Source organism: Elephas maximus, chromosome 12 (assembly GCF_024166365.1).
Source record: "Elephas maximus indicus isolate mEleMax1 chromosome 12, mEleMax1 primary haplotype, whole genome shotgun sequence".
In the NCBI taxonomy this organism is placed as follows: Eukaryota; Metazoa; Chordata; class Mammalia; order Proboscidea; family Elephantidae; genus Elephas; species Elephas maximus.
The window spans coordinates 96,480,982-96,507,938 of NC_064830.1; the positions used below are offsets into that span (position 1 = coordinate 96,480,982).

At 47.1% G+C, this 26,957-nt stretch overlaps 1 protein-coding gene across 4 annotated transcripts in view; it reads right to left on the reverse strand.

The window, feature by feature from the left end:
* Positions 1-26,957, reverse strand: part of MAD1L1 (mitotic arrest deficient 1 like 1) — a 448,177-nt gene that overhangs the window by 360,494 nt on the left and 60,726 nt on the right. For all 4 annotated transcript variants that reach the window (XM_049904706.1, XM_049904707.1, XM_049904709.1 and 1 more), the window contains one exon: positions 3,108-3,194. In XM_049904706.1, coding sequence (XP_049760663.1) covers positions 3,108-3,194 — 87 coding nt within the window. The remainder of the gene's footprint in view (positions 1-3,107; positions 3,195-26,957) is intronic.

Here is a 26,957-nt window from a genome sequence, read left to right on the forward strand (position 1 = left end):
GGGCAGTGGTCCCTCAGTGCTGGGTGTGGGGTAATGCCCCCACCCTCTGTCCCCTCCCTCTCCTCAGGGAGTTCTTGTGACGAGTGATATGAAGTATGGGCCCCTTGGTTTACAGAGACATGATGAAAAGTCTGGAGGATGCTACAGCCCGTGGCTGACCTAATGTGATTCTGGTGGTGAGTTTACCGCTCTCGTTCTTCTAAGATCGCGTTTCCTTTTAATGAGAAGAGAAAACGGTGCTTGTTTTAATTCTTTTTTTTCTTAATGAGAAAGGCCTTGTGAAAACCCTTCAAGATCTGCACCACTGCCTGCACGGGTGCTGGCCTTATATCTGACTCTGACCTGGGCCAAGTCGCCTCCTTCCCACTTCATCTGAACTTCTGACAAAACTGCCTTGACGAGATGTGTGGACATGAAATCCGCTGTTTCACCCTTACAAGGCTTTCCGACCCCCCGACCCAAGAATACCCTGATTAGCAGAGCCCTGGTGGCACAATGGTTAAGTGCTCAACTACTTACAGAAAGTTTAGTGATTCAAACCCACCTGGTGGCTTCACGGGAAAAAGACCTGGAGATCAGCTCCCAGAAAGACTACACCCTAGGAAACCCTACAGAGCAATTTTACTGCTACATGAGGTCACCATAAGTTGGAATCTACTCAACAGCAGCAGCAGCAGCAGCAGCAGCAGGGGTGGCGGCAGTGAGTGGTCCTGCCACTGAGAGGACAGCAGCCCAGCACGCTACTCCAACTCCCGACAGCACACCAGGCCACGCTGGAGTGTTCCACCAGCACCACCCACCTCCTCTCTGTGCCCTTCTCAGTGGTCAGACTCTCCTGGTTTATGCTCCCTGGGCTGGGAGCAGAAGGATGGGACACATCAGGCCCCTACAAACCACCAGCCCCAAGCACACTAATAGGTGAGGTCCTCACCCCTCTGGAAACCCTGGTGGCATAGTGGTTAAGTGCTATGGCTGCTAACCAAAAGGTCAGTAGTTCAAATCCACCAGGCACTCCTTGGAAACTCCATGGGGCAGTTCTACTCTGTCCTATAGGGTCACTATGAGTCGGAACAGACTCGACAGCAATGGGCTTTGGTTTTCATCCTTCTACCTGACTGCCCCAACTTCATCACATCTGGGACAACAACCAAGGTCACTCCTCACAAGAACTCCCTGAGGAGACGGAAGGGACAGAGGGTGGGGATGTAAGCCCCTGCCCCTCGCTGAGGGACCACTGCCCATGCTGAGGCCTCAGGTCACTGACAAGCTCTGGGCCTGGGACTCCATCTGTTTGATGACGCAGCACTCCTTTGTGTGGGAGACCACCGTCCACTCACACCTCTGCCCGGGCCACCGCAGCTGAAGGTCCTTCCCAGCACAGCCCAAGCCCTCCAGTCTAGCGCTCATTCAGTCTTCCTCTAAGTCCACTGACAGCAGCCCTGGCCTCCTGGGGTCTGTCCCTGCCTCCCCCGCCCTGCATGTAGCTGTCGTGTCCCCCCGAACAGCCCTCCACACACTCGAGGACCTTCAGAGCACTCAGCACCCACAAAAGCAAGTCCAGCTGTACAGACCAGGACACAGGTACCCCTACAGGCTGGACAAAGAGTCACCAAACGTTAGTCCCGTTAAGCTCTCATGCCCTCAGCCTCCCAAGGACACGGAACAACTCTGTTTCCTCCACTTCTAGTGCAGGCAGGACCCAGTTGTTGAAGTCGACCCCCCAAGGCAGCCCTTCCCAGGAGGTGGGGTGGCTCAGTCGCACCCACAACCTGATGGGCACTGCACACCCAGCCACTAGCCAGAGCAGGCAGTTCCAGAAAGAACCCAGCTGCTTGGCAGAAGAAAAACACGGACAAAGTTCCTCTCCCTTAATTGTTCATTCTGTTTCAAATTCAAAGTCAAATGAAAAGGATCGCCTGGCAAAACGTGAGAGCTTTAACTTCAAATCACCCGTAATGCCCGTTTCATCTGACAGGGGCTTTGAAAGCAAAAGGCAATCATCACCACAAGGTTTTTAAACTAAACTGATGTGATTATGTCCAACATAACCGGATGCTTCTAGAAGCCAATTTTCAAAGCGACATCAACCCCACCCCAAAATATGAAAACCTTTCTTCTGCTACTAGTAAATTATTAAAAGGCCATCTCCTCAGGAGGACAGGGCTGCCGCTTGACAATCAGTGGCTGGAAGACGGCTCCACACATTCCTGCAGACCCAGCTTGGGCCACTGAGGCACAAGGTGGGGCCTGCTGGCATGGAGGTCCTAGAAAGTGTCCGAGAAACAGACGTTTCTCTCTGCCCCTGGATGTGACGCCCAGAGCCTGGAGCAGCCACTCGACCCCCCGAGAGACCTCACCTGAGTATCAGCCCAAAGACATGTTGAGAATAGTGGAGACGGGGCAGAGAGGGCCAGGACCTAGATGCAGTTTCCCAGGCAGGCAGGGAAAGGGACCTCCTCATGGCTAACATCTGTCGGGGTAAGATCTTCTATTTGCAGCCAAAGGAATCCTGGCGGTTCTAATATCCCCTACAAACCTTCCTTGAGTGCACAAGTATAACACGCACACACACAGACATACTAACATACATACACACACACTCACACTTACATGCACACATACTCACATACGGAGACACACACAGACACACTGATACACTCACACACAGATACACAGAGACACATACAGATACACACACACGGAGATACACTCACACACAGGCATACTCACACACATTCACACACTGCCACAACCAGGGTCCTGATTGTCACACATAAGGAGGTCGCCAGAGGCCACACGTCAGCTGGAGAAATGGAAGTAGCCCTGCTCTTCCTTTCTCAAACAGACACCGGGCATCAGGAACCAGCTCCCAGGAACCCAGAGAGCAGCTCCACATGCACTGAGACTCCCAGCAAGATGCGGCCTCAGGTGTGTTCCCTGCCACATGGCAGCAGAGTACAGTCACTCCTGACCTCCTGCCTGGCTCACACTTGCTCCCAGACAAGGCTGGCGGCTGGTGCAGCACAGCCAGCTGTGCTCCCACTCCCATCCAAAGTCTCAAAGCACACACACCTCCCAGAGTGTCTCGCTGGGGCTGCCAGGCCTACCTGCTGGTGATGGAGCTGTTCTTCTCCTTCAGGGTAAGCTCTCTCTGCTGCAATTCCACAATAAACCTGGAGAGGTCCTCTGGGGTCCTGGAGGAGAGAGAAGGCACAGTCAGGCCCAGCCAGTCCCTGGAGGTAGGCCTAGTTCCGCACTTAAATGGAGAGCTGGGGTTCATGGTAAATGAGGGTGTGGGCCCCAAGGGAGCTCACTATTGGGACCACATGGGAAGGGCAGGACAGATGCTACAGCAAAAAGGCCACAGCCCCGGCCTCAGCCAGACCTGTACCCAAGCCCCAGCCTGCCACAGAATTTACAGCACTGAGCAAACTACGTTTCAAATGTTCAAAACAACTCCAGGTTACCTGTCTGAGTTCATGCTCAGAGCAGTGTTGTTTTTTATTGTTTCCATTCCATAAACAAGGAAACTAAGGCCCAAAGAAGTGAAATGGCTGGTCCGAGCCCACCCAGCTCACGAATGGCAGCTGAGCCCCAGTGTGGGGCAGAGTAGGCACCAGCAGTTTCTCTGGGGTTTGCAATAAGTCCTCCCGAGGAGGGGGCACTCACAGACACGTGCCATGGTCTCAAGCAGGAGCCTCATGGCAGAGTGTCCAGCAGTGTGTGGGCTCCGGTCGGGCCAGCCCTGGCTCTCACCTATCCCCACACTCCTGAGCACCAGGGCTCGAGCTTGGATTCGAACAAACAGAGCAGAAAACTGGACCCCTGCTCCCACCCCAAAGAGCAGGTGACCCTCCACACCATACCCACCATCTGGGAAGCAGGATCACAGTGTGTGTCAGCTCTACTCGTCCCCTCAAGGGTGTGGGGCCAAGGTGGGGTGGGCACTAGGGTCAAGCTGACCCGGTCCCACGGACTACAGCAACTGACTCATACTGAGTCCTGGGCCGCAGCCACAGCTCCAGCCCCAACCCACCCTTCAGACGAGGCTACCTGCATCAGAAGAAGAGCTTCAAGCTATGGGGCAGGCATGTCCCTCACCCCAGACTCTAGGAGATTTAAACGAACGTGTGACTGCTCCCAGCCCCACTCCTGCTTTCACTCAGCCCCCAGGCGCTGCTGAAGGGACCAGAATCCCAAAATCTAAACCATCTGCTATCGAGTCAGTTTTGACTCATGGTGACCCCTTGTGTGCAGAGTAGAGCTGTGCGCCACAGGTTTTCGAGGCTATGACCTTTCAGAAGCAGATCACCAGTCCTTTCTTCTGAGGAACTCTGGGTGGGTTCGAACCACCAACCTTTCGGTTAGCAGTCAAGCACATAAACTGTTTGTGCCACCCAGGGACTCCCTGAAAGGGAGAAAGGGAAGTGGTTAATCTTTCCCTCTAATGACTTCATGCACTGAAAAGTCTGGAGCTTTGACTTTGGCTGCAAGTTTCAACCTCTCCTAAAAATGCAGCAGAGTAAGCCAGATGACAAGCTGCTAGGACCTGCGCCTGGACAGCTCATCCTCCACTCAGAGCAGAAGCGGGGAGGGGGAGGAGGGCACCTGCAGTCGCTGTCCAGATGACCAGCCGACTCACCTGCAGAAGAACTCCCAAGAGCATGTCCCAAAGCCCTGAGGCCAGGCACAGGGCAGTGCTGTCCTGACACCCTCACAGACCCGCTGACCTCAGGGGAGCAGAAAAAGACAGCGCGTTCAGAACAATCCTTGAGGGAGATAATCCAGCCCCACTTTAGTAGTGAAATCAGTAAACCACCACAAGGGCCATTTTTTTATTCAGAGGTCACCCTGGCTGCAGGGACGACCCCCAGGCCCAGGCTCTGGAAGGCCCCTCCCTCACAGGCACCACCTCAAAGGCAAACAGTGAGACTCCACTAACACACCAGAAACTACACATGCAACCTCATACTCCTAGGTCTGTAAAACATACCTGTGCCTAACTTATAGTAAGAAATCTAGGACGAGTCACCTCAAGTTGACCTGAATGGTGCGCCCAGGATGGGGCAGCACTGATGACAGGGATCAAAGGATCTCCGGCTTCACGTGCATCATGTGACTAGCTCATAACAAGAATTCACGTGTTACGTGTATTGAGCAAAAAGAAAAGGTAAAGAAAAACATACAGCGTGCTGTCGTTGTTACTGGGTACTGTCGACTCGATTCCAACTCATGGTACCCTATATGACAAGGTAGAACTTCCCCAATAGGGTTTTCTAGGCTGTCATCTTTGCGGGAGCAGGTTACCAAATTTTTCTCCCACAGAGCCTATGAGTGGGTTCAAACTGCCAATCTTTTGGTTAGCAGCCAAGCACTTAACTGTTGTACCACCAGGGCTCCTTCTCACAGCATGCTAGATATGTGGAAAATGCTTGTGGGAACCCCACCAGGAGCAGCAGGGAAGCTGGGGCAGAGATGTGGTGCCACTGGTGGACCTCAAGGGCAGGACCATCTCTGGGAGCCTGGGAAGGGGTGGGGGGGGGCGGCATTCAAAGGGAGAAGAAGAGGAGGGGATGAATGCCTGGGGTCATTAAAGCTTTCAGGCAGCCATCCAAGGTACAACAATTAGTGTCTACTAGCCTGGAACAACAAAGGAAGAAGGAGAGTCAGGAATAGGAGGAGGATATGAAATGTGTGGCTAATCGCCTCCATGAACAACTGCCTCCTTTGCCATGAGACCAGAAGAGCTGAATGGTGCCTGGCTATCACTACTGAACATTTTGATCAAAGATTCTATAGAAGAATCCTGCTCAAAAGGAGGAAAATACAAAACAGAAGTTCAAATTCTCACGGAATCCAGACTTTCTAGAGCCATGGAGGCTGAATGAACCCCTGAAACTCTTGCCTGAGATCATCTTTAAGCTTTAAACCAAAAATATTCCCTGAAGTCATCTTAAAACCAAACAATAGTTCAGCTTTACTAGTAAAGAATGTCTGCCTTGAACACTGTGCTCTTTTAAGATCTATCTATAGGGGATCAAATTGAGAACAGCAACTCAAAAGATTAGATAGGGAACTTAAGGAACAGTGAAGTTATGTTAATGGTGGAGGAATAATTCAGAAAAGGAGGGTGAGGATGATTGCACAACTTGTAGAATGTCATCAATGTCACTGAATTGTACGTGTAGAAACCTGAATTGGTTGGTATATGCCTTAGTCATTTAGTGCTGCCATAACAGAAATACCACAGTGGACGGTATTTCTTTTCTCACAGTCTAGTAGGTTACAAGTTCAAATTCAGGGTGTTGGCTCCAGGGGAAGGCTTTCTTTCTCTGTCGGCTCTGGAGCAAGGTCCTTGTCTTCAGTCTTCCCCTGGTCGAGGAGCTTCTCAGGCATAGGGACCCTGGGTCCAAAGGACGCGCTCTGCTCCTGGTGCTGCTTTCTTGGTGGTATGAGGTCCTCAACTCTCTGCTGGCTTCCCTTTCCTTTTATCTCGAGAGATAAAAGGTGATGCAGGCCCCACCCCAGGGAAACTCCCTTTACATTGGATGAGGGAGGTGACCTGAGTCAGGGTGGTGTTACAATCCCACCCTAATCCTCTTTTGCATAAAATTACAATCACAAAACGATGGACAACCACACAATACTGATAATCATGGCCTAACCAAGCTGACACATATTTTTGGGGGGACACAATTCAATCCATGATAGTATATATTTTTGCTGTGTATATTCTCAACAACCAATAAATAAATAAATAAATAAAATGATAGAGAAAAAGAAAAAAGCCTGGAATCCAAACCCAATCCTGAGGACAAGAGAGCCCGAGCTGTGCCCCCCATCCACTGTCGTGGGCTCCAAGCGGCAGGGCAGGGCAGGGTGTCCACAAATCGTCCAGAGCTGCTCAGTCGAGGCGGATTACTAAACAACTGTCGGCCTTCGCCACATCTCAGATCAGACCAGAGGCCTGAAGGCCTGAACTCCAGCTGGCAGGGGGAGTATTAGTTCTTCGAAGCTCCTGTCCTGCGGGGCACTGAAGCTACTCAGGATGTTTAACAAGGTGCTTGGGGATTAGCGGGATGCCTGTAAACAGGAGGAGCACGCCAAGTATCATCCCACCCTAAAAATAACGCTGAGTACACACACAGGGAGATCAATCCATTCCAAAACTTCCACTTCACCAACTAAAGAGGGGGAGGTCTCCGAGGGCTGGTCACCCGGCTGGAGATGACAGAAATGACAATTCCAACCACAGCCCAGGCTGTGCTGCTGCTGCTCACAACTCCGGCTTCAGCTGCGAAGCCTTTCAACTTGAACTGACGGATTTTAGAGGGAAAAAAGGCTTTTTTGTTCGATCTGCAGCTGAATTTTGACTCAAGCTCAGCTGCGTGCAGAGCAGCGGAGGGTTTGTGGGGAGCAGGGCCATTGGCTTTTTTCTGCAGTAAAAACAGCCCCCGACCAGGAGCAGCTATTCTGGGGCTCCTAATAGCAGATGCCATGGCGCCCACTGAAGCCCCAAGGGCCAGTGTCAATGCGACTGAGGGACGTGAGATCCCAAGATGCCAATTTTTAAACGAATGGAATGGCAACAAGCACAGAACTAATTAGTACATGGGACCTGCCAGCACTCATCTGAGGTACTGATTTTCTGAGAATAGAAGCCACCGGTGCCTATGGCCACAGCCCAGAACTGCTGAGGACAGGGCCTCAGCCACCAAGAGCCCAACTGCAGGGAGGATGCAGCCTGGGAGAGGGGCCCTTTCTGCAAGGCTTGCTTCCAAAAAGAGGTTGCAGGAACAAGAACAGAGAGCATGCAGTAGCAAACACTTGGTGCTAAAAATCTCAAGGACAAGAGGCCTTCAGGGCTGCAGAGCCGTGTGCACACCCGGATGCCGTGTTAGACCAGGTTTTCGTGACAATGTGTATACAGCTCTCTGGAGCGGGGGTGGGAGCGCACATTACCAGGATGCAGGAGGAGGAGGAAGAAGTGGAGGAGGCTACGTTGTCTTACAGAAGAGTGATGAATTCCACGTGGCTCAGCAGCCTGGACCCGGGCCAGGTGGGACACACTGCCACCTCGGAGCTGCACTTGTAACACCCAGCCCACCTAAGCTGGAGAAAAGGAAAGCTAGTGACAAGTGACGGGGTCCCGGGACTGCAGGAGGCAAGCTTCCGGGAATATAACAATGGTCACGTGGTCCATCCAGCATCTGAGCCCAGGGTCATTCCATGACACCTTGGCCAGCAAGCAGACAATGCCATCCCCACACCTCCTACAGAGTTGCCCGTTCCCTGGACGGACAGGAAGCAAGTTGCTCTTTACCACAGAAAGGAGGCAGCGAGGAATGGCAACCTGAGGCACAAGCTGCCCTGACTTTCCTCTATCCACCCCCTTCCACAAGTTCAGGCACCACAGTGGCAAGCAGCGCTCACCACGGTGCCACCCTCGGCCACATCAACAGTCATCCTCAGAGAAAAGAGGTCCATCTCCCTACCAGGCACACCGACTGCCCAATGGAAGACATGAGAGGCACACAGGGCATAATGCTTCTCAAAGTCTCTGCCTTCCACAATCAAGTTAATGCCTGTCAGTGGACTTTACTTTCACCCAAGAAATAGATCAGTTCTTTCTAGTTCCCTGTTCTCCACGTGGCAGTCTCCAAGAGGTTGGCTGGCAGGGCTGCACCCACTCCACACCTAGTCCTCTATCACTGTCTTAGTCTCCTAGAGCTGCTGTAACAGAAATACCACAAATGGGTGGTTTTAGAGAACAGAAAATTTATTTTCTCACAGTTCAGGAGGCTGGGAGTCTGAATTTAGAGCACCAGCTCTTACGGGAAGGTTCGTTCTCTGTGGGCTTTGGAGGAAGATCTCTGTCTTGTTCCTGTAGGCCCAGCATTCCTTGATTCCTAGGCGATCTCAAATGGCATGTTATCTTCCTTCCCCTTCTTCAGTATTTGTTTGCTTCTGTGCCTAATTTGTTCTTTTTATATCTCAAAAGTGATTGGTTTAAGACTCACTCTAGATTGCTTCATTAGCATGACAAAGAAAGCCCTATTTCCAATAGGGATCACAACCACAGGTATAGGGGTTAGGACTCCAGCACATATTTGGGTGGACACAATTCAGTCTGTAACAACCACTCTTGACCCTCCGCTCCCCCCACCCCCGCCCCGTTGAGCTCCTGCCTCATTTCTCTCATCACCTTTACCAGAAATGCTCAGAAAAAGTCGTCTCCACATCCATTCCACCATTCATCTCCAAACCCTCTCCAGCCAGAATGTGGCTCCCAACCTCTCCACCAACACCACTGGTCAAGGTTACCCTGACCTCCACGCTGCCCAGTCCACTCACCTGCTCCTGGTCCTCCGCTTACCTGACCTGAGTGGGGCACCTCCCCCAAGCCCTCTCCGTTTATCTCCTGGGACCCCATGGTTGTTCCTTTTCAAAATCCTGACTGATTCCCCTTGAGTCCCCAGCCGACCTCAAATTATCGGGGCATCCCATGTCTCAGCCTCAGACATCCTACCTTGTCTCTTCTCTACCCACATTCTCACCCATGATGGTGCTTAAAGACATGACATGTGGTTGCAATAACTGCACAGCTTTCAGTACACACTCAACACATTTGTGACTCCAGCTTTGTCTGTCTGCAAAGCATCTCCTCGTAGCTGTCTAAGAGGCATCTCAGACACAGCAGACTCAAATCCAAATGCCCTATCTTCCTCCTCCCCTGACACCAAAATCTGCCAATGGTTAAGAGCTACAGCTGCTAACCAAAAGGCTGGCAGTTCGGATCCACCAGCCACTCCTTGGAAACCCTATGGGCCAGTTCTACCCTGTCTTATGGGATCGCTGAGTCGGAATCGACTCAACAGCATTGGGCTATATGTGTACGTACATATATTTATACCTGCACATATATTTTTTGCTCATTGTTGCTGTTGTTTCAAAATTATATATGCCATCCCACCAAAACCCATTGCCGTCGAGTCGATTCCGACTCATAGCGACCCTATAGGACAGAGTAGAACTGCCCGATAGAATTTCCAAGGAGCACCTGGTGGATCTGAACTGCCAACCTCTTGGTTAGCAGCCGTAGCACTTATATATGCCATGGCAATTATCAAAAGGTCCTTTCTTCTAGTGAATTTTTTTAGTGACATCATTTACTTTCGTCAAGCTGTGTATACTTCACTCTCATTCAGTGTTACCTTTCCCATCACCAAAAATAACAAGTGTCTACTGTCTAGAGAATGAGTCCCCCTTTCCCCTCACCATACCTGGTAACCACTAATGAACGTCAGCTTCTGTATATTTACTTGTTCGTGTCATTTCATAAAAGTGAGAACATACAATATTTGGTTTTTTGTGACTAATTTAGGCTTATTCTGCTCAACATAATGTCTTCCAGGTTCATCTGTGCCACAAGATGTTTTAGGAACTCATTTTTCTTTATTGCTGAGTAGTATTCCACCGTGTATATGTACCACATTTTACTTATCCATTCATTCATTGATGGGCACTTAGGTTGTTTCCATGTTTTTGCTATTGTGAACAGTATTGCAATGAACATAGGTGTGCATGTGTCTGTTCCTGTCACTTCTATTAGATCCCTAGGCTATATACCTAGGAGTGGAATTGCTGGGTCATATGGCAGCTTTATCTCTAGATTTTTGAGGACACACCATAGTGTTTTCTACAATGGCTGTACCATTTTGCATTTCTATCAGCAATGGATGAGGGTTCCAATTTCTCTACATCCCCTCCAACACTAGTTATTTCCTGGGTTTTTTTTTTCCCCTTCACCACCCTAGTGTGAGTGAAATGGTATGTCATTGCAGTTTTGATTTGCATTTCTTTGTTGGCTAATGCGCTAAACATATTTTCAGGCTTGTGGACATTCTTTAAATGAACAGCATTGAGTTTTGCTGAAGTCATGTAAGGAGTGACTTCATGACTCCAAACACCTCAAAGGATTGGTTTTCTAGGTTTGAAGGATTAGGACCATAGTCTCAGGGGACATCTTGGTCAATTGGCATAGTAACAGTTCATAAAGTTTATTTCTATATCCTAGTTTGGTAAGTAGCATCTGAGGTCTTAGAAACTTGTAAGCGGCCATCTAAGATACACCTGTTGGTCTCAATTCATCTGGAGCAAAAGAGAAAGAAAGAAACCAAAGACTCAAAGAAGAAACTTGTCTATAGGGCTAATAGTCTACACAAACAATGGCCCCATCCACCCTGAGACCAGAAGAACTAAATGGTGCCAGCTACCACTAACAACCATTCTGATCAGGGTCACAATTAATGGATCCTGATAGAATGGGAGAAAAATGTGGAACAAAACCTCAAATTTCTAAAAAAAAATAGACTTACTTGATCGGTTGAGACTAGAGGAGTCCTTGAGACTATTGCCCTGAGATATTCTTCAAACCTTGAACTGAAACTATCCTCCAAGATCACCTTTTAGCTAAATAACAAATTGGCTCACAAAATAATGATTACTTCCCATGAGTACTGTGCTCCTTTTAAAAAATCACTTATATAAGACCAAACGACCAACAATTACTTTAAAGCAAGATGAGAATGTAAAGGAGCTGGGAAACCAGAACAGAAATATTGAGAATGTTCATGCACTGTAAAGAATGTAACCAGTGTCACTGAACAACTTACGTAGAAATTGTTGAATGGAAACCTAAACTGCTGTATGAACCTTCACTGAAAACACAATAAAAAATATAAAGAATGCCCACAAGAACAGGTGGCACCAAGGAGCACAGCACCTGCATGGTCAGCTGACCAGAGGTGCCTGCCCCACCCACACCCCACTCCACACACACACTACCCCACCTATACACTACCACACCCACACCCTGCCCCACCTACACTCCACCTGCCCACACCCTGCCCCACCCACCCTGCCCCACCTATATTCCACCCCGCCCACCCCACCCACACCTTGCCCCACCTATACTCCACCCTACCCACACCCTGTGCACCCACACCCTGCCCCACCTATATGCCACCCCACCCACCCTCTACCCCACCTATACTCCACCCTGCCCACATCCTGCCTGCCTCCCATTTATACCCTGTTCCCCCCACATACTCTGTCCCTTTACATCCTGTCTCCCCCTTCTAGCATCCCATCCATACCCTCTGTCTACACCCCATCCCACCCTATCTATACTCTGTCCCCCCCAAACACCCTGTCCATCCATACCCCACCCCATCCTGTCCACACCCTGTGCACCCACACCCAGCCTATCCAGGCACTCCAGTCCTGGGGCAGCCTTCACCCACAGAGTTGCTCCACAGGCTCTTCTGCCAGGGACTTCCCGACTGATCACTGTCCAGATCCCTCTCCGCTGTCCACAAGCCAGCAGCTTGGCTTAACTGCTCAGTGACTGAATGATGCCAGTCTCAAGACACATGTAAATAAAATGAAGTCATTTCAGATTTACAGTTGCTTCCTTTGCATTCTCTCTCCCAGCTCAGAGAGGATTAAAGGGACTTCAAAGCAGCCTGGGTTCCAATTAAACCAGTGCGGCCACCCCAGGGGTGCCGGAATATTCCTCTAACGAGATGCACTCTTTGAACTGTGTGAGCTAAAAAAAGCTCTCAGAACCTGTCAAGCAAAGGCCATAATTCTCTCTCCCTGCTCACTCACGCCTTGGAAAAGCTGATCGCTTTAAACATTCAAAGGGAAGGCTGGGTGGCGGCCCCAAACATAACTTCTACAAGGAGTGCAGGAAGGGTGGTAAATGAGGGCATGGGGTGCAGCCACCACACACAAGCCAGGGTCCCGGGGGTGTGGCCGGATGCAGGCCTGAGCCTCTAAGGAGAGGTGTGCCCAGACCGGAACTGAGACCAAAATGGTAACACAGGAGGGCCCAGGTCTGGCAGACCCTCGTTGTCTGGCAGGAGCTGTGTTGGGCAGAGAGTTCAGAGACCTCCACCAGAGTCACCCGCCAGGCCCCAGCGACACCGACAGGGAGTACCACTGGCAGCCCCCACAAGGCCAGAGCATAAAAAAAAAATCCCACTGCAGACAAGTTACAGAGTCCTTGGGTAGTGCAAAATGGCGATGGTGCTTGGGGGCTAGCCAAAAGGCTGGAGGTTCAAGTTCACTCAGAGATGCCTCAGAAGAAAGGTGATCTGCTTCCAAAAGACCAGCCACTAAAACCCTACGGAACACAGTGCTACCCTAACACACATGCAGTCGCCATCAGTTGGAACCGACTCCACGGCAACTGGTTTTTTTCATCTTATGTGGACAAATTGCATCCCAGTAAGATAAAATGCGTGGCAAAGTAAGTGTGCGAACACGGGGGTGTGAGGCTTTAGGTAAGAGGTGCTCAGGTGAACACAGGCTTGATCTGGAAAGTCAAATGCTGTCTCACCCCCGCATCTACTACAGTGTGAGAGGTGCAGATGCCAGTTCTGATGGTTCTTCTGGGCCAGGACTTGTGTAGGACCAAGAAAAGGTTTGACCCTTTGACTCTGATTTCTGAAAACAACTCAAGCAATCAAGATGGTTTGTTTGCCAAAATAGCCAGGCAAATAGGGGCTACACAGGCGCCACACCTGGGAACTAAAGTCTGGAAGGGGTCCCTGATGTATATTCATTGATTGCGTTATCATAATTATGCATTACGGCCCAAATCATGCCTGTTCACTGGGGTCCCAATGACTAGGGGACCCAAGTACTTGGAGTTCTCTATTTAGGGACTATTGGATCTGGGGATGATGGGGCCCCGTGCAGAGACCTCTCCCAGACCTTGTCTGGTGCATCTCCACGCTTGTATCCTTTCTAGTTATAATAAATGGGTGACTGTAAGTACAGGTATTACAGATTGAATTATGTCTCTCCCCCCCCAAAAAAATCCCAAAATATGTACTGTTAATCCTAACCTCTATGGTTATAATCCCAATTAGCAATGGGTTGTCTTTGTTATGTTAATGAGGCATGATTACTGTAGGGTATATTTTGAGTCAATCTCTTCTGAGATATAAAAGAGATTAAACAAGCCAGCAGAGCAGAGACGGGAGAAGATAGATACCAAGACACATGGAGATCTCCAAGGAACCAAAAAGCAGAAGCTAAAGAAACAAGGACCTTTCTCTAGAGCTGACACAGAGAAAAAGCCTTTACCTCAAGCCAGTACTCTGAATTCGGACTTCTAGCCTCCTAAACTGTGAGAAAGTAAATTTGTTTGTTTAGGCCACCCACTTGTGGTATTTCTGTTATAGAAGCACTGGATAACTAAGATAATAGGTTAACCACAAAAAAAAAAGAAAATCTGTCATGGAATCGATTCCAACTCATATCAACCCTGCAGGACAGAGTAGAACTGCCCCACACGGTTTCCAAGGCTGCAATCTTTACGGAAGCATACTGCCACATTTTTCTCCCACGGATCAACTGTTGAGTTCAGATTACCAACCTTTCAGTTAGCAGCCAAGTTCTGTAACCACTGTGCCGCCAGGGCTCCTTATCAGTATAGGTGGCAATCTCTGAATTTTGTGAAGCACTGTAGAAAATTAACAAACCCACAGGGGCAATGAGTCAGCAGGGGCTAGCAGCAGATTTGTGGAGACCCAGCTCTGGGTGGATGGGTAATAGAAATAGGCTGCACAGGTGGTCAATGAAAAAGGACAGAGTCCTTCCAGTGTATAACCCAATCCCAAGAGACCAGGGAGAGAGAAGTGAGGGAAGGGGAGAGAGGGAGACCAGCTAGCTGGTCTGAGGTACAGGGAGCTGTGCAGACAACAGAGCCTACAGCTGCTTCCAGATGACCTGGCCTGAAGTAGCCAGGGATGTTTTCACCTGTGTCAGGATAATCGGGGATGAGGTCTGATCTAATTCTGGGTGATTAGGATAAGAGAGAGGAAGTGACCCGGCAGTGGCTGGCAACAAGGAGTGGAGATGTGGGAGAGTGAAGCCTGGCTCCACTTCCAGCTGGGAATTCATGCTGACCCTTGCCACGCAGTTAGTGACAAAGGTGGAGGTGCCCACTTGCCCCTCTTACAATGTCCCAGTTTGTAGCGACAGCAGTGCTGTCCTCGTGACTTTTAAGCCTCCTACTTGAGAATTCTCTGCCATTCTTAGGGAAAACAAACCGAAACGCACCGAGGCAACTCACTGTCCATCGAGACTTCTTTCACAAATTAGAAAAACCCTCCTCTAATAAGTCTGGCACTCTCCTCCTCTCTCCCTGAGGCACCTGCCCTGCCTACGTGGATGCCTTTCCATGGAGCGGCAGTCGAGTGCAGAGAACAGAACAGTGAATTCAAAATCAAGGAACCTGGCTTCTAGGGAAACAATCAAAGACAAGGTACAAACAAATGACTTGAACAGAAACAAAAATTCTGTGAAGGGAGCCATCATTAGTGCAAAGCTGTCTCTGAACCTGCTGAGCAGTCAGGGGGCTGGGGGGAAGGCCTCAGAACTTTGGGGAAGCAATAATCGTATGGTTGGAGACCTAGTCTGTGGTCCCCAGTGAGTCTTGGGCTGCTGTGTGGCCCTGGGCAGGTTACTTGACTTTTCTAAGCATCTGTCAATGAGGAGAAGGGACCAGGAACTGGGGCCCCATCCTGATGTATGATTCTGTTTCCGAAAGCCAAGCTCTCTTAGGAATCTGACTCTCTGATTATATGAAGATGTGCAATGAGGTCCCGGGCAGAAGTACAGTGACAAAGGCCCTGGCAGGAACATCCAAGGTGAGTTTAGGAGACTCAAGGACCACAGGCCCAAGGGAGATGGCAGGTGGAAGAGGGATGTGTATGCAGAGCCAGGATACACAGGCCATGGAGGCCATGGGAAGGACTGGGTTTCATTTTACATGTGACAACAAGCTACTGGAGGGCTTAAGCAGGACAAAAGACATGGTCTGATCTACTGATTTACCTTAAGGATGTGTTTAAAAAAGAGATGTGCACCAAATGTTTCCACACCCCCCTCCAATCTGTCAATGGGTCATACTCTGGTGGCTTGTGTGTTGCTTCGACGCTGGAAGCAATGCCGCCGGTATTTCAAACACCAGCACGGTTACCCGTGGGGGACAGGCTTCAGCGGAGCTTCCACGCGAAGACAGATTAGGAAGAAGCCCTGGTGATCTACTTCCAAAAGCCAGCCAATGAAAACCCTACTGATCACAACAGAATGTTGCCTTACTCACTTGCTTTTGGATCCTGCTCAGGCTTGCTTTATGACCTAATGTGGGGTCTATTCTAGAGAATGTTCCATGTGCACTAGAAAAGAGAGTATACTTGGCTGCTGTTGGGTGGAGTGTTCTGTATATGCCTACGAGGTCAAGTTGGTTGATTGTGGCATTCAGATCTTCCTTGTCTTTATTGAGCTTCTCTCTGGATGTCCTGTCCTTCACTGAAAGTGGTGTGTTGAAGTCTCCTACTATTATTGTGGAGCTGTCTATCTCACTTTTCAATGCTGACAGAGTTTATGTGTCTTGCAGCCCTGTCACTGAGTGCATGAATATTTAATATGGTTATGTCTTCTTGGTGTATTGTCCTTTTAATCATTATATAGTGTCCTTCCTTATCCTTTATGATGGATTTAACTTTAAAGTCTATTTTGTCAGAAATTAATATTGCCACTCCTGCTCTTTTTTGATTGTTGTTTGCTTGATACATTTTTTTCCATCCTTTGAGCTTTAGTTTGTTTGTGTCTCTAAGTCTAAGGTGTTTCTCCTGTAGGCAGCATGTAGATGGATCTTGTTTTTAATCCATTCTGCCACTCTGTCTCTTTACTGGTGCCTTTAGTCCATTTACATTCAGGGTAGTTATGGAGAGGTAGGAATTTAGTGCTATCATTTGGATGTCTTTTTTTCTGTGTTGACAGTTTCTTTTTCCCACTTGATTTTATGTGCTGAGTAGATTTCCTTTATATAGTGTCCTTTCCTCATATTTCTTGTTGTTAATTTTGTTTCTGCTGAGTCTATTTTTCCCTTGTATTTTATTTTGATGAGTAGGATAGTTTGTCTCCCTTGTGGGTACCTTATTATTTACTATTTACCCCTATTTTTCTAAATTTAAAACTAACTTTCATTTCTTTGTATCGCCGTATCTTCCTCTCCATATGGAAGGTGTATGCTTACATTTCCTAGTCCCTCTTTATCATTTTAATGTTGTCTTCTTTTATATAGTAACATCGCTGTTACCCTGTTTTGGGCTTTTTTTTTTTTTTTTAATCTTGCTTTGTGTCTTTGGGATTTCCCTGTCTGGGTTGACTTCTGGTTGCTCTGCCCAGTGTTCTAGTCTTGGGTGGATACCTGATATTATTGATTTTCCAACCAAAGAACTCCTTTTAGTATTTCTTGTAGTTTTGGTTTGGTTTTTATGAATTTCCTAAACTTGTGTTTATCTGGAAATGTCTTAATTTCACCTTCATATTTAAGAGACAGTTTTGATGGACATATGATTCTTGGCAGGCAATTTTTTCCTTCAATTTTTTAAATATGTCATCCCATTGCCTTCTTGCCTGCATCGTTTCTGCCGAGTAGTCCGAGCTTATTCTTACTGGCTCTCCTTTGTAGGTGACTTTTCGTTTATCCCTCGCTGCTCTTATAATTCTCTCTTTATTTTTGGTTTTAGCAAGTTTGATTATAATATGTCTTGGTGACTTTCTGTTAACATCTATCTTATGTGGAGTTCAATATGCACCTTGGATAGATATCTTCTCATCTTTCACAATATCAGGGAAGTTTTCTGCCAACAAATCTTCAACAATTTTCTCTGTATTTTCCGTTATCCCTCCCTGTTCTGGTACTCTAATCACTCACAGGTTATTTCTCTTCATAGAGTCCCACGTGATTCTTAAGTTTTCTTCATTTTTTTAAATTCTTTTACCTGATTTTTCTTCAAATATATTAGTGCCAAGTGATTTATCTTCGAGTTCAGAAATTCTAGCTTCTACTTGCTCAATTCTGCTCCTCTGACTTTCTATTGTGTTGTCTAATCCTGTAATTTTACTGTTAATCTTCTGAATTTCTGATTGCTATCTGTCTATGGATTTTTCCAGCTTATTAAACTTTTCATTATGTTCCTGAATAACCTTTCTAATTTCTTCAGTTGCTTTATCTGTGTGTTCCTTGGCTTGTTCTGTGTACTGCCTCATTTCCTTCTTGACGTCTTGAAGGGTTCTGTATATTAAACTTTTATATTCTGCAGTTGGTAATTCCAGGAATGCACTTTCATCTAGAAGATCTCTGGGTTCTTTGTTTTAAAAGCCTGTTGAGGTGATCATGGCCTGTTTCTTTATGTGACTTGATATTGACTGTTGTCTCTGAGCCATCTATAAGTTATTGTATTAGTTTATGCTTGCTTACTGTGTCGCAGCTGCTTGCTTTGTTTTGTTTTGTTATACCCCTGTGGGTTGCTTGAATGAACTAGCTTGATTATTTTCACCTTTGGAGCTCTGGTGTCCTGTCCCCAGCTGGCTAGAACTGTTATCATGTATATCAGTCTAGGAGTCCATTCAGTTTTCTGGTATGAATTCAGCTCAGGTTTCCAGGTGTGTGGTACAGGCTCTGTCCTACAGTCTTAGAGCGGCAGGGGTGATTGGCGTATATACCGGTATCTGATTGCAGCTGGGGGGTCACACTCTGAACAAGGCAGGGGGCTGAGAACTGACCCCCAAGTGTCTCTGAAGAAAACACATCTCTGTTGCCTAGAGCGTGCTGGTGGGTGGATTCTGCAGAGGGACCATGGGCACCCAAAGTTTTTGGCTGTAAGGACTAGGAGGTACCAGTTATCTTTGAACCCCTGTCGTGGGTGGCTAGTTGACCTGAGTGGAGCTACCAGTCCTTAGGTCCCTGATGTGGGTACGTGAGGACCTTGTTTAATAGACAAACCAATGTCAAATGTCAAATACCCACCTCTCCACCGCACAGCTGAAATGGATGGAGTCTGCCAACAAGGACCTATTCTCCCAAAATAGGCCCGCACAGGTCCATGCAGAAGGGAAAGGTGCTCAAGGTCCACAGATAGTTTATGCCTGGACAGGAGCTGCTTCTGTCCTGAGCTCCCCTGGTTAATGGAGCTAGCAAATTATCCTTTCCCCCCAGTTGCAAATTTTTTCCTTTCCCAAGGCCGGGAGGATGGCTCTAGGTGCTCATCAGGGTCTATCTCAGGCCCAGGGATTCAGCCACTGAGGCCGGCTTGCAGGGGCGGGGGGCGCGGTAAAATGTATGCAAGTACTTAGCTTTTGCTGGGAGCTAGTACCAGCCCACCGCCGCCGCCGCCACTCCAGGAATGGTGCCTGAGGGCTCTCCGCGATTCAGGTCCGGTAACTCCTCTCCACTTCTGAACAGCCTCTTACTTTCCCTGCCCCTCAGTTCATTGTCTAAGCTTGGCTTTGATGCTCAGGGCTCCCAGCTTGTCACAAATGTACTCGTTTTGCTTGTTTTTTGGGGGGTCTTTGTTGTAAAGAGGGCTCGCCAGAAGCATCTGTCTATTCTGCCATCTTGGCTCCACCTCCCTCGCTTGTTTCGGACACATCATCATGAGGGATCAATCACTGGATAGGGACATCGTGTCTGGTGAAGTGGAGGGCCAGCGAGGGCGAAGGATACCCTTGGTGAGAAGGATTGGCACAACAGCTGGTGACTCGGATAACACAGGACCAGCAATATTTCGTTCTGCTGCATGTGGAGTCACCACGAGTCAGAGTCAACTTGACAGCAAATAACAGCACCACTACCAAATGTTTATCCTTGGAAACCAGGGTGGTGTAGTGGTTAAGAATTACAGCTGCTAACCAAAAGGTCAGCAGTTCGAATCCACCAGGCACTCCTTGGAAACCGTGTAGGGCAGTTCTACTCTGTCCCATAGGGTCATTATGAGTCGGAATCAATATTTATCCTAGTATTGTTTATTACAGGGCAAGCTAGAAACAATCTATATACCCAGCAATAGGGGAATGGTTAAATTACTGAATACCTGTACAATGGACAATTGTGTGGCCATTAAGAAGGATGCTATGTAAGTATATTAAAGAAAACAGAATCAAGATACAGGCAGTAAAAAAGCAGATTATAAATCCATATGTATAATACGATACCATTTTTAAAAAATACATGAATGGAGACATTGAAAAATCTAGAAAGCAGGAATTTCTTACAAGCAGTGACCTCTCAGTGGCCAGATTACATGAGATTACTTTTCTCCTTTTTATTTATCTGTATTTTGCTGCTATTCAAAAAAAAAGTACTCGTCAAATAAGATTAAGAAAAAAGTCCTACAGCCACCTTGCTCAACTCTCCTAAGAAAAAAAAATACTCAGGTACATAAATTGTTATTTATATGAAAAAAAGAAAATCTCCAGTCCAACAAGGCAAAGAGGAAAAAGCTTAAAGTGATGCCCACGTGAGCAAAGAGGCTGCCTTGTATGCCTGTGGTCCTTGCACAATGACACAGGCTCTGTGGTACAGCAATGACCAAGACCATGGTGGCCCCACCTGCATCGAGTCTGCAGAACAGCCAAGAAGACAGACAAGGAGCAAGTGGTAAAAGCGCTGTGATGGGGGAGGCACAAAGGGCCATGGGGCACTCACAGAAGTGCCTAACACCATAAGGTGGAGGGGGTCATGGAGGGCTTCATGAAAGAAGAGAGGCTCCGATAAAATCTAAATGACAAGTAAGTGTCTTCTGCAGGTTAAATTCCTAGAGCTGCTATTACTTAGTCAAAGGATTTACATTTGAAATTTTAAAAGCTAACACCCATCTGTCAGTGTATCATACTACGGTGGCTTGCATGTTGCTATGATGCTGGAAGCTGTGTTAACAGGGTCACCCATGGTGGACAGGTTTCTGTCACGCTTCCAGACTAACACAGACAGACTAGGAAGAGAAAGGTAAGCCTGGTGATCTATTTCTGCAAATCAGCCAATGAAAACCCTACAGGTCACAACGGAACATTGGCCAGTACAGTGCTGGAAGGTATTCAAAATAACAGTGACCACAAGAATGCACTCGAGCGCACCAATGATCATGAAGATGGTGCAGGACCAGGTAGCATTTCATTTTGTTATACGCAGGGGTCACCATGCGTTAGAGTTGACTCAATGGCAACTATCAACAAGAGAGGAAGAGAAGGTGGCAGACAGCTGCAGTGGTAACTTGGGGATTCATGCCCTCAGGAAGCCCCTCCCACACTGAACCTGGCTTTGGCCAAGGCTAATGCCACCATTATGACCAGCACTTCACATCAGGGCATCCTCATGGGACCCAGCATGATATAAAGGAGCTCATTAGGCCACATGGAAAGACCGTGAGGCAAGGGAGTATCAAGATGCCATGTGTGAGTGATGCCATCTTGGACATTCCAGCCCCTACCACCACTGACCACAACTGCCAGATGAGCCCCAGCCAACCCACAAAATCGTGAAAATAAACCACTGTATGAAGTCACTAAGTTCTGGAGTGGCTAGCAATGTAGCAACGGATAACTGATGCCGGGGAGGCAGTGAGAGGGGGAGAACACGTGCAAGAGTCATGGAAGGGACAGGAGCACAAAGGAAAAAAGGTTCAGTGTATCTGCGTATAGAGCACAAGAGGAGGTGATGAAGACCCAGCCGGAGGGAAGAAGGCCATGGCTGAGGGCATCTGGCAGGCTACCTTAAAAAAGGAGGACTTTACTTCAAGAGCCTCAGGGACCAACAGGCAGCTGCAGCAAGAGTTACATGTTCATAGCTTCAGATTAGAGACCCCTCTGAGTGCTGCAGAGAAGAATGGCCTGAAAGGGGTAGAAGTGGAGGCATGGCTTGTGAAAAGGCCACTGCCAAGTAAGCACATTTATAGGTGATGTCACGGCAACGAGCTCAGGGTGAGGATACAGTGACCTGAGAAATGTGAGGGATGAAGCCACAGGCTGGGAGGGGAAGGAAGCAGGGAGTCAGCAGGGAGACAGGGTACCGCTGCCAGAGACAGGGACAGGGGAAACACAGCGGCTCCCGGCTCCTGACAGGCAGAAGCACTGGGGTGGGCCTGGTTATTGCAGGGATCAAACAATAGATCCCTCCTTTCAACATTCTGAGCAGCTCAGTTAGAATACAGGTAACTTGGCAAGCCAGGCAGAGCTTAATACTGCCTCAAAAGGACCCAATTGTCCTTGCTTCTACATTTCTGGTGGCTCCCACCAAAGAATGGACTAGAAAAGAGAATCCGGGAGAAAAGTCTGAGAACCCCCATTTTCAAATGAAGAGCAGTCACAGCAGCAGTAGCAGCTACTAAGAAGTCCTAAGCGCCATGCTGAACGCCAATGAGACCATACTGCTATCATCCTTACTTTACAGATAACAGCACCGGTGACCAATACAGCCAAGCAATCTGCCTACAGTCACAGGTCACACAGCTAAACGAGGTAGAACTAGGACGCAAACACAGCCTCCTAACCAGCAAGCTAGAAAGCCATTCTGTGGTGTCAGAGCCAAAGTCTGCACATGCACGCACACGAGCGTGTACTCACGCAGACACATGCACACACACACAGGCGTGCACACACACACACCCTGCACAGCCACTATAACTTTATGACCCGGAAAAGTGCCTCGTGATTTACAGAAGAGAAACATTTTCATCATCTCTTTGCCATTGAAAAAAAAAAAGAAAGAAATAGTACCAGAGATGGAGTTGGAAGATGATGTTGCCCCTGCTCAAATTCAGGCTCAGCTGCTGTATCCCCATCTGAGCCTCTAGTAAGGGTGCATCACTTCCCAACAGGCTGCTGGGAGGGAGGGTGAGATCGGGCAGCACAGGACCAGGCCCACGGAAGATGTAATAAATGCGCCAAATCTGAACAACGGTTCTGTAGCATGCGCTAACGAGCTAATTACCTGTGGAGACAAGGTCTGCTACGAAGGGCAGATACAATAACAACACTTCTGGCACACAGGTCCCTGCACCAAACCAAAACCAAACCTGTTGCCATCAAGTCAATTCCAACTCATAGCAACCCTACAGAACAGAGTAGAACTGCCCCATTGGGGTTCCAAAGGGTGGCTGGTGGATCTGAACTGCTGATGTTTTGGTTAGCAGCTGAGCTCTGAACCATAACCCAGGCTTTTTAAAAGCAAAATGAGAATTCTTTCTGCAGATGCCCTCCTCCTGCAAATGGAAGTCGGACTCCAAGATACAGGAAAAGAGATGAAAGGAGACTGGTTTGGTTTAACAGGAGGTAGCCCACCATTCTCCTCACCCCAGACACTTGCAGGGTGCAAGGTCAAGGAAAACTTTAGGGCCTGAAACGAAACCACTGATCCCCAAATTCCAACATCAAGACTCACATCTAACAGGACAGTACTCACAATTCACAAAGCACCGCTGATCACATGTGGGCCTCACAACAGTTCTTGAGCAGGAAAGACAGGTGATGTTACAATCATGCGAACTACGCCATGCGAACTAGTACCTGCTAAAGTAGGGTCCTATTTCCCTACCGTGGAGGCTTCTCTTACCTTTCCCGCTCCAGGTGCATCTCTTCCCACATTCTCCCACAAACAGTCCCCAAACACCAGTCAGGGTAATAAGAGATGGAAGAGACCACGAAGATGTGTCTCAGGCCTTGAAGGCCCCAGTGGTGAGAAGAACTCTGTCCTCTTCTCCTTATAAGGGGAAGGTGGGCATCAGCCACACACTGTTATAGCACTCAGGGGCACAGACAGCAGGTGCTTTCAACCTTCCCTGACCATATGTCCTCAGTGAAGACCCTGGTCCCTGGTGCAGAGTGTCCTATTTCATGAACTACTACTAACTGTCTTTTGTTTTTTTTAATAAAATGCATCCTTTACTTGGGGAACATCTAGCTCAACTGGCATAACATAGTTTATAAAGAAAATGTTTTACATTCTACTTTGGTGAATAGTGTCTGGGGTCTTTAAAACTTATGTAAGTGGCCATCTAAAATACTCCACTGGTCCCACCCTCTCTGGGGCAAGGAAGAATGAAGAAAACCAAAGACACAAGGGAAAGATTAGTCCAAAGGACTAATGGACCACAACTACCACACCTTCACCAGACAGAGACCAGCACAACTAGATGGTACCCGGCTACCACCACCAACTGCTCTGGTAGGGATCACAATAGAGGGTCCTGGACAGAGCTGGAAGGAAATGTAGAACAAAATTAAAATTCACAAAAAAAAGACCAGACATACTGTGCTGAAAGAGACTGAAGAAACTCTAAGAGTATGGCCCCCGGACACACTTTTAACTCAGTACTGAAGTCACTCCTGAGGTTCATCCTTCAGCCAAAGATTACACAGGCCTATAAAACAAACAGTAATACACGTAGCTTAACCATGTATATGAGACTAAATGGGCACACCAGCCCAGGGGCAATGACAAGAAGGGAGGAGGGAACAGGTAAGCTGGACAAATGGAAATGGGGAACGCAAGGTTGAGGAGGGGAGAGTGTTGACATATCGCAGGGCTGGTAACCAATGTCTCAAAACGATATATGTATTACTTGTTTGATGAGAAACTAATTTGCTCTATAAACCTTCACCTGAAGCACAATTGAAAAAAAAAAGGTGCATCCTCTAGCTTTCTGAGAAAGGATATGAGGGAGATAAATTTTTTAGGATTTTGCAAATCTGAAAGTATCTTTATTTGGCTCTCTCATTTGATTGTTAGTTTGACTGGGTATAGAATTCTTGTTTGAAAATTAGTTTCCTTCACTCTTGAAGGCGCTGCTCCATTGCCTCCTACATTCCAAAGTTGCTGTTCAGAAGTCTGAAGCATGAGGAAACTTTTCAGGTGACTGGTATGCTCACTATCTTGATGGTGATGATGGTTTCACAGGTGTATCCATATGTTAAAACTTACTAAACTCAACACTTTAAATATATACAGGTTGTTGTAGGTCAATTTTATCTCGATTTTTAAAAACAGCTATTGTAAGTAAACTCAAAAGATAAAAGGGAAAATATCAACAAAATAAAGAGAGAAATTAAAGATACACAAAAGATCAAAATGGAACTATTAGTAATAAAAAACACAACATCTTTAATGAAAACTACCTGGGACATAATTAACAGCAGATGAGACACTGCAGAAGAGAGATCACAGAATGTTTAGACACAGAGATACGTACTATCAGACAAGAAACTTGGAGTGAGAAAAGACTGAAAAGATGGCTTCTGTAACCTGGGGGATAATATGAGGCACTCTGACATATGTGTACATAAAATTATATGTAGTTAGTATCTCAGGAGACAAGAAGAGGGAGGAGAGATGGGGAAAAAAATAAGGAATAATGGCTAAATTTTACCAAATTCCATGAAAACTATAAACCCACAAATCTAAGAAGCTCAGTGAACTCAAATTAGAAGAAAAATGGAAAAAAAAGAAAAAAAAAAAAAACCCACACCAAGTCATATAACTATCAAATCACTGAATACCAGCAAAAACAGAACATCCTCAATTCAGCCAGAGAAAAAGGCACATTACATATAAAGGAAGAAATGTAAGAGTAACAGAAGATTTCTCATCAGAAACTATGAAAACCAGAAGACAATGAGAGGGCACCTTTACAGTGCTGGAAGTCAAAAACCACCAACCCAAAATTACAAAACCCAGCCAAAAATATCCTTCAAATATGAAGGTGAAATCAAAACTTTTTCAGATAAACAAAAACATAAGAATTATTTCCATGAGACTTTTACTCCAAGAAATATCGAAGGGAGTTCTAAAGGCAAAAAGAAAGTGATACCAGATGGAAATGTGGGTATACACAAAGGAATGAAGAGCACTAGGAATGGCACATGTGTGAAGTAATGAAAAAAACATTTTTTTCTCAATTCTTGTTTTTCTTAAAAGATCATTCTCTATTTGGAGCAAAAGGAATAACAATGTATTGCGGGGACTAGAACATACGCAGAAATAAGGTGTATGACAACAACAGCACAAAAGATGGGAGGAGAAACAAGTATTCTAAAACACAAGAACCTAATAACCAAAATACATACCAAACTTCAACAACTTAACAACAACAAAAAAAATGATAGTAACAGTAATAATGGGCAAAAGACTTGAATAGATACTTCACCAAAGAACACATTCAGATGGCCACCAAATACATGAAAACATGCTCAGCATCATTAGCCATCAGATAGATGAAAATCGAAATCACAATGAGATCATTCACTCCCACTAGGCCCGTCTAATAGTTTGTCACACTGTGGTAGCTTGCATGTTGCTGTGATGCTAGAAGCTATGCCACTGGTATTTCAATACCAGCAGGGTCACCCATGGTGTGCAGGTTTCTACTGAGCTTCTAGATTAGGGCCGACTAGGAAGAAGGACCTGGTGCTCTACTGCTGAAAAAACTGGCCAGTGGAAACCTTATAAATAGCAGCAGAACACTGTCTATGGTCTGACATAGCGCCAGAAGATGAGGCCCTCAGGCTGGAAAGCACTCAAAATACGACAGGGGAAGAGCTCCATCCTCAAAGTAGAGTCGACCTTAATGACAAGGGTGGAGTAAAGCTTTTGGGACCTTCGTTTGCTGATGTGGAACAACTCAAAATGAGACAAAACAGCTACAAACATCCATTAATAATTGGCATGTGGAATGTACGAAGTATGAATCCAGGAAAATTGGACATTGTCAAAAATGAAATGGAACACATAAAGATCAATACCCTAGACATTACTGAGCTGACATGGACTGATACTGGCCTTTTTAAATCAAACAATCATATGGTCTACTATGCTGGGAATGACAAACTGACGAGGAATGGTGTCACAGTCATTGTCAAAAAGAACATTTCAAGACACATCCTGGCAAAATGGACATGAAAATAGAGAGTGGAGGGAGGGAGCAGGCTGTCTCATTAGGGGGAGAGCAATTGGGGGTATGTAGCAAGGTATTTTTTTTTTTTTTTTTTAGCAAGGTGTATATAAGTTTTCGTATGGGAGACTGACTTGATTCGTAAAC